At 42.8% G+C, this 8,130-nt stretch overlaps 1 protein-coding gene across 2 annotated transcripts in view; it reads right to left on the reverse strand.

Moving 5' to 3' along the window:
• The window catches only part of plekhh3 (pleckstrin homology, MyTH4 and FERM domain containing H3), a 30,950-nt gene extending 23,677 nt beyond the window's left edge, over positions 1-7,273 (reverse strand). For both annotated transcript variants that reach the window (XM_034895272.1, XM_034895271.1), the window contains exons 1-2: positions 6,624-7,273; positions 1,461-1,516 (exon numbers count right to left, since the gene is read on the reverse strand). In XM_034895272.1, coding sequence (XP_034751163.1) covers positions 1,461-1,516; positions 6,624-6,758 — 191 coding nt within the window. In that variant the 5' untranslated portion in view covers positions 6,759-7,273. The remainder of the gene's footprint in view (positions 1-1,460; positions 1,517-6,623) is intronic.
• Positions 7,274-8,130: the final 857 nt, after the last annotated feature.

Consider the following 8,130-nt stretch of genomic DNA (forward strand, 5'->3'; position numbering starts at 1 on the left):
GCAATAGCTTAATAAAAAGTAAAAAAAAGAAGTGAAAGCTGCCCTGCCTGTTACATTAGACTGAAGACAAAAGGATATGGCACCATCTGCTACATCACAATGCCCTCACTTATCAGAGCCTGGTTTTGCTCTCCCTCTATACATTTGAACCTCTGGGCGTGTCCAGTCATTGGCCAGGTAATGACCAAGCAGTACACTCTCTAATCTCTGCACTCAGTGTGATGATTACAGCCAGGCTTTTATCACACTCCCTTCAAAACCAGTAGTTAATTATGCCATGTGGCCTGGGGCCACCTCAACTACAATCTAGAAGTGACACACACACACACACACACACACACACACACACACACACACACACACACACACACACACACACACACACACACACACACACACACACACACACACACACACACACACACACACACACACACACACACACACACACCTCTCTGAGCCACACCTCTTCTGGGAGTGGTGCTGAGGTAGGACTGAGTCACCCAGCCTCCCTCCTTGCTTCGTGCCTTACTTCTTTCCCTCAAGCCTCAAGAAACAGCACGTCCTTTATGACTGCAACAAAATGTTACAGCTTCAGCTACGATATCCACTTCTTGATGCAGCTCTCTTCTTGTTACGAATTGTTGCAGACCCTCGTCTATATACATTTGTTGTGTATGATAGTCCGTCAGGTCGAGCTTTGTGACTCTTTGCCTATGAGTCGGCAGATGTACAGTAGAGATTGTGGATGAGGGATAAGGGGTGGGGGGGATGATAAGGGCATGATGCCAGAGACAGAATGGAACAGAGCCTGGCTACATCACTGTCTGAGATCACAGCCCTGCACTAATAGTCTGGATCCAGCCCTCCATGAATCACTCCTTTTCATTGGCACTCGCATTCACTTGTCAACCCAATGACTATTTGAATTTAATTATTTGTAAGACGCATAGTGGTTCCTTGTAACGGGCAGCTTGAGCATGCAGCCTTACAAAATGATTGGATTTGCTGATCTGGATGCTGGAGTTAACCTGTGATTGGTCACAATCATTTATAGGTTGAAGATTGATATATTATTGGCCAATGAAGCCTCAAATAAAAGCAAAACCAACATGTAAATGGCAAACATCAAAAAGAGGTTAATGAGTGAAAGCTGTCAGTACCATTATCCATAAGCAATCAAAGTATCACTGCTGAAGTCAAAGACCATCTGTCAATATACATAAAAGTCTGTACAGATTGTATCTTGTGAGCATGTGTACAAATTTGAGGTTAGGCATATGAGGAAAGCCAGATGAGAAAACAGATGAAGTGAAAATCAAGTGATTGGCCTGTCCTTGCACATGTGCCTGCCAAAGAACCAGCAGTCCCCAGCAGTAAGAGGAAGTATGTGAGTAAAATAAGGAACTATTACTTCCTAAAACTCAGGTTTAAAAAAATCTGTTTCAATCTCCCCTTACCCATTTGTTCCATTGGCTGTGCGAGTTGGTTGAGAAACAGTCACTTCAGCTGGACTCTGTCAACAGAAGAGAGAGAATAGAGTAAATAGATGATAATGCAACACAAACAGTAGTCTGTCCTTAGATCTAGCCAACAGGTTGGAGTGATCCCTCAATAGTTTGAGTTCAGTGGCCATGTTATAGTAGCGCATGCAGCCATTCCTGGCAGTCTGAGCACATAGCTGCTCTGTTCCTGTAATGCTTGGCTTTCACTTGCAAGGGGTGAGCTGGTGGGGAGAAATATTGCATGCAAAACAGGCTCATTTAATTTAAGAGCAGGGAACAGAGGAATCATTTGTGTAATAGCTGTGTGCACCCCAACCAGCTAACCCCAAAAGGCTATTATTCAGACCAGTCATTTCTCTGAGAAGGGTGTTCACCTAAAAATAACTAACTAACCTTATTTTTGAGACTGCACTTACATCAGGAACAGTTAATTTTTTCTATCCCCGTTTCTAGTGTCATAAGTTGGCTGTTAGCTTGATAAAAAAGTGGGAAAGACAAAGCCTCCATATGGGGATTGTATAAAATCAGCACTTTCTGTAGTAAAATGATGGCTTACTAAAGTTGATTATCTAATGAACACAGCCCAAAATCTTACCTTACACAAATTACTAGCTAAATGAAGTTATCCAGCTGCTCATCTCAAATCGCGTTCCCTCTTTCTTGGACATCAGTTTTGTATGGAAACTGGGGCTAATGCTTCTACTGACTACAAATGGGGCTGCCACTGGCATACATGTAAAATCAAATTTTATGGGTGGAACAATTAACTTTTCATTCCATAACTTCCCTGTTAGGCAGGCGATGGGAGAGGATGTTTCCTTTAACAGCACTCAAGCCCCTGGATTCCCAACTTGACCTTGGAAAACCCCATCAGAGATCAGAGCTTGCCTGTGTGCAATTTGGACTGATTCCCTGGTGTGCAGGGCAGCACTGTGTGTCCCCGTGGCCTGACTTGTTGTCTCTGTGAGCCACAGCCTTGAGCCAACTCCTGTGGGTGCCCTGGCCTAGCTTGGGGGTGTTGGCCTACCTGAAACTCTATCCAGGTCAGCTCCAGGCCCCCTGACAGTTCACACACCACACTTTACTACTGGGCAAACCAGCCTAAGTATAGCCCTTGCCCAGCAAAAAAAATGTCTACAGCTCTTTTTGGGTGGCTGAAAATAACAAAGAAAACATGAACTGTAAATGTATAGGATAGTATGGCAACGGTGTTATATTTATAAAGTAGATGGATAAGTGGCAAATGAGGGAAATATGAGGGTTTGGATAATGAGATTTGATTACTGTTTAACTCTGTACGTACTGGAACTGTCAAAGCAGACCGGCAAGAATAACTGAACACTGTCAGAAAGTGACTTCTGAATGGAAGAGAGTATGTATGGTATCTCCCTACCGCTGTTTGTTAAAGCATACACGATTTAACCAAGCCAACAGCCCCAGAGGAGAAAATTCCGACAGACAGCCACGACTAAAAAAAAACGACAAATCCATACTAATCACTTCAACGACTCCAAAGCTGTAATTCCATTGTAAAAACTAATCAGATTATCGATAAAGTAATGGTTCAAGTGGATCAGGTTAGAATATTATGAGTGATCCTCTACAAAATGTGACAATTTACAGTAAAATAGCTTTCCAATAGAGTCAATGGGCTGTAGGATGAGGAACAAGGATAGCGTGCGATGCAGAGTCCTGGCAAAAGCTCTTCCTTTGGACGGGTATTGGATGAATCACTCCAGACGAAAGCAGAGCATTGAGGGAAAGAGGAAAAGATGCCGTTATGTGTTCGTTCCATGGCTGACTTCCGCTGCCCCCCCCCCCCCCATCTACTCTCTCTCTCTCTCTCTCTCTCTCCCTCTCTCCCTTCAGCTCTCCTGGGAGGTTGAGTAACCAGAAGGAAATGCTTGGGCTCAGCCAGTGTCGGCCTGAAGTCCAGATGTGTGGCCTGGAGGTGGTGAGGCAGAGACGCAACGGAAACCAAATATAAACCAGTGTACCAGTAGTGACGGTTAATGGGACACGCTCTCAGCAAGGTTGGACTGTGCCTATTTGTTCTAAGTAACAGGATGCACTGCGGTACTCCGGCCCACACTTACAACAGTGCAGGCCTAAACATCCCTTGTGGTGGTGGTTTATTGGTAAACGTGACTTCACATTGCATAAAAACTGAATGAAGTTTCAGTGGAAACATGGAAAGAAGAGAGAATGACAGATGTCCTGTCCTAAAATGAGTGCCTTGCTGTCCCAACACTAGACGCATTCAGCTCAGTGTAACTGTTTGGGCAGCTGTTGGAGAGCAGTTTCTTTGAATGAGGACTGTAAACATGCAGGGGAAGGGTTCTGACATGGCCCTGTGCTCTTAAGGGCAAACGTCAGCACTGACTCATGATTCCAACCACAGTGAGAATAAGTCCTGGCAAAGAATAGTGTCATCTATGGCTTTGGTGCTGTGGATACTACACATCATGGCATCCTCTAGAAGCGTGTTGGAAAACAACATAACAGATCGTGGGGAAGGTTTTATGTAATGAGCCAGGAAGACTCTCCCAGACCGGTGGGTTACTGTGGTCACCCCTGGCAGGAGCTGGACAGAGGCCTACTAAAGGGAGTATTTTAGTGTTACAAAGCCCAAAACAAACACACACACACACACACACACACACACACAAGTCTGACCTGCTCTCTGAAATTGTGGGTTTTTAAGCTCTGGACAAAATTGAGCTCTCTGGGTAAATGATGGAATGTAGCCCAGAGGGGCTTTTCCTAGGACACATTGTAGACCATCTTAACCCCCCCTCCCCCCCGTTGACACCATAGCAAGCCAAACAGTATCAGTCAGATCTGTATATTTCGAGGGGAATGGCTGTGGGCTAGTAACAAATTGCATTGGTTAAGAGAGGGTCAGCTGATATTGGCTTGGAGTGTTTCAGCTGTGGTTTTAATTATTGGCCCAGTGTGAACTATTGACACAGTTACAATACCCAGCATGAACCAGTGACACAGATCAAGAGGAAACCGGATTTGTAGAAGTGCATTGATTACCTTTAAACATAAAGGAATCAATAACTTTAGAACACCTTGGTGGACTTAGAGCAAAAAGGCATGTTTAGTCCAAAAGAACAGTTTGCCTTGGTTGCTTAAGGTAAAACACTGTCAATTACTTCAGTCAATCAAGTGTTTCCTCCTTTTAAGTAATCTGATAAACTGAACAGAGCCCATTATAGATTAATAAAACGTTCTGTTACGTGTATATTGAAAGTAACGGAAATACATCACTCAGATTAATACAGGGAGACTATTATTTTTGTGACTTTTTAGGTCAATTTATATGAATGTTTATTAGCAAGAAATTAATTAATTAATCACACCAAGACTCTAACCACAATGTAACACCACTGTAGAGGATAGAAAACCTCTAAAGACAGAGATGCATTATGAGCTTCACATGAGTCAGTTTTGCACTGCCATGTACACCAAAAAAGTTATGGCAAAGGGAGGAGGTTATTCTCGTGTACAAATATACACCAGTTTCTTTAAATTTGAACCGGGGTCAGGAATAACCATTAAAATGCAGCAGTATCCCATGAGTCTTATCTTCCAGTGAGACAAAGGTTAGAGTGCAATCCCTCAATAAAGGTCATCATCATACAGAGCCACGGTCTACTCAAACAACACATCAACAATTCAATAAAACCACCATTGCATCCAAGCCACTCAAAGCAGCACAATTCTGCAGATGGAGCAAAGGTTACATTTGAATGTAGGATACAGGAAAGTTACAGGAAAAGGAGACCTCTGCATCTCACTTTAAAAGGCCATCAGTCATTTCCATTGGGACACGTTAATGATCTCGTATTGATCGTGAATATGGAGTACAGTTGGGTTACTTTGACAGCCAGTGCCCAAGCAGATGCTGCATTATGACCAAGACTGGGATGTTTGCCAAGGAGAAGAGTACTACACACCAACACCTCTCTTGATGCCCCTGAGCAACAGATGTTGCTCATATCTGGCAGTTTCTGGTACTGTTGGACTTCTGGTGAGGCACTGTGTAACACGTATCTGTTAACAATGTTTTCATGCAAATCACTAGGGTGTTGCACTGGTTGGTTGCAAGCAGACAAAAGGGCCAGTAAATAGATAAGCAGGATATGCAAGTAGGTGGTATTACGTTCATCTCTAAGACCACAATGTTAGCGTTAGCCTTGTCTCAGCAGCACAGAAAACCTAGGCCTATGATACCATATTACACATAATTCAAATTAAGCTTTAAAAGGCAAAAGAATGTATGCATGAGAATGTATGACAACATACGGCTTAAAAGAGGGAGTCTGATGTGAGGAAAAGAGCACAGTTCCAATGTATATTTCAGGGTGGATGTTAATAAGAGACTGTACATGAAGATGTGTGCGTTGGGCCTTACAGATAGAGCCTACCTCAATTCAAACAATGCCTCCTCACAAGTGGGTGGACAATGCTGAACTCTCTGTGCCTGATCAGATGACTAACATTACAGAGAAGACAAGGCAGCAGTCTTATTTGCAATTGAGCAGAAGGAGGCCAAACACACAGGATCACTTCAACACACTGGGTTTTACAACGTGCTTGTGTGTGATTGCTCAATGTTGCCCAAGCCTCTAAGACCATGCGAACCTTAACGTCAAGCTGGCCAGCAGCAGCACATTCCATATCCTGCATCTGTGATATCAGACGTGCATTGAGTAAAAATGTTAATTCCCACAGACAACTAAGTTAACATCCAACATATGAACACTGCAGCTTTGCAACTTTAAATTATTGGCAATCTTATGAGCACAGGTTGAATTTCCTATTATACATTTAGGTTCCAATCCATATTTATTTTTCTAAAGCAATCATTTTCATGTCAAATGTAACCATATGTGTTTGAACCAAACTGAAATGCTGCTCCTGACGTTGCCTGTTTTATGAAAACGTTGTTCAAAGTATACTGCGCAAGAAGAAGTACAGGACGGTTTTCATAGCCACTACTTGAACTTTTATATGTAGCCTATATTATAGGCATATTCAATGCAAGTAATCTGACTGTGTATGTGTATGCACATAAATTGTAGTCTAGTGCAGATGGAGAGTTTTTACCCGTCCATTGGGAGTCAAGTCCTCCTTGTTGCGCAATTCAAAAGGCGCTTCCTCCTCTTTCTCCCCATAGTCCCGTCCGAGCAAACTAAAGCCCTGCCTGCAGCATAGAAACCAGCAAACTCCTTGCAAAGGCATTCAAATGAGGTTAAGTGTGTCGTCTTCTGCTATCCAGTTCGGTGAATTCAACATTCACGGTACTGTCTCGGCCGCAAGTAACTCCAAGAGCTGCGTGAGAGCATACAGGACACCCTCTCCATAGATATCCAGCGAGGAGGATGAAGGGTAGCATAAGCTTAGTCTCTCCTTTTCTGTCAGAGAAAATGTCTAGTAGGCTAACTGGACATGATAGCAGTCATCCTCCAGCAAACGCAACAGAGAACTGGGTTAAAGGAAAATCTTTCCTTCTACTCCCTCGCCCAGGACACCTTGCCGTCCCTGTTTGAACAACTTGAAACGATCAAAGTATAACAAAACCAAATTTAGTTTCCAAAACTGGCATTGTAGGTTTAAAAAACAAGTTGAATGCGCTTGACAAGAGCGACACTGTTTTATTATGTCAGCGCCTTAAAAGCACATTTGGTGAGTAATGTAGAAGTCGCACCTCTGTGAAGGACCGACTGAATGACTGCCTTCAGAGTTTGAACAAAAGCGTGCTGAAGCTGGGACAGGACAGTGTGGGCGGGGCGGTCACGCCCACCGATCTTACGGCTAAACTGTGATTGGCTAAACACAGACACTCCTCGGAATGACACGCTTGCAAATCACGCCCCTCCATTCTGGCAAAGCGTCACATGTCCTTTGGTATAGATTGTGGCGAAGTTCTAAACCCTCTCTGATGATAGTTATCAAATCATCCAGAACACTATGATGTCTCGGAAATACTCATTTAACGACTGCCTATAGTGCTCATTAGTAACCTAAGGTTGTTTTTTTATTTTTTATTTTTTTTGTAAATCAGTGCTGTAGTAGGCCTATGGAGGCTACATACAGGGAATTACTCAACAATGACTGTAAACAGTCTGAAATTATGCCTGGTCTTTTAAATCTTCTGTCTTGTCCTCTGAGTGTCATTATGCTATAACGTTATTACATAGGACTTACAGTTACAGATAGGAAAATTGGACATCAGAGTAGCCTACAATTAATTCACAAATCTGAAAAGAAAAAAATTATAGACTCTATAAAACACCAAAGCTGTTTACTTCACTACACTTTATGGCGGAAGAAGTATTCAGATAACATTACACCTTTTTACAAGTTAAAGTCCTGCATTCAAAATTCAATTTCAGTATTATTAAATATGAAGTATTATCAAAAGGAAAAGTACTCAGTACTTTAGTAGGCCGACTGCATGAAAGGTCAAGCAATAGCCGTATTATGGCACATCTTATTCTTTCTTGTACTTTATTCTCTTTCTCTTGCTTTTCTTGCGAGCGCACACACACACACACACACACACACACACACAAACACACACACACACACACACACACACACACACACACAC

Source organism: Etheostoma cragini, chromosome 15 (assembly GCF_013103735.1).
Source record: "Etheostoma cragini isolate CJK2018 chromosome 15, CSU_Ecrag_1.0, whole genome shotgun sequence".
Lineage (NCBI taxonomy): Eukaryota > Metazoa > Chordata > Actinopteri > Perciformes > Percidae > Etheostoma > Etheostoma cragini.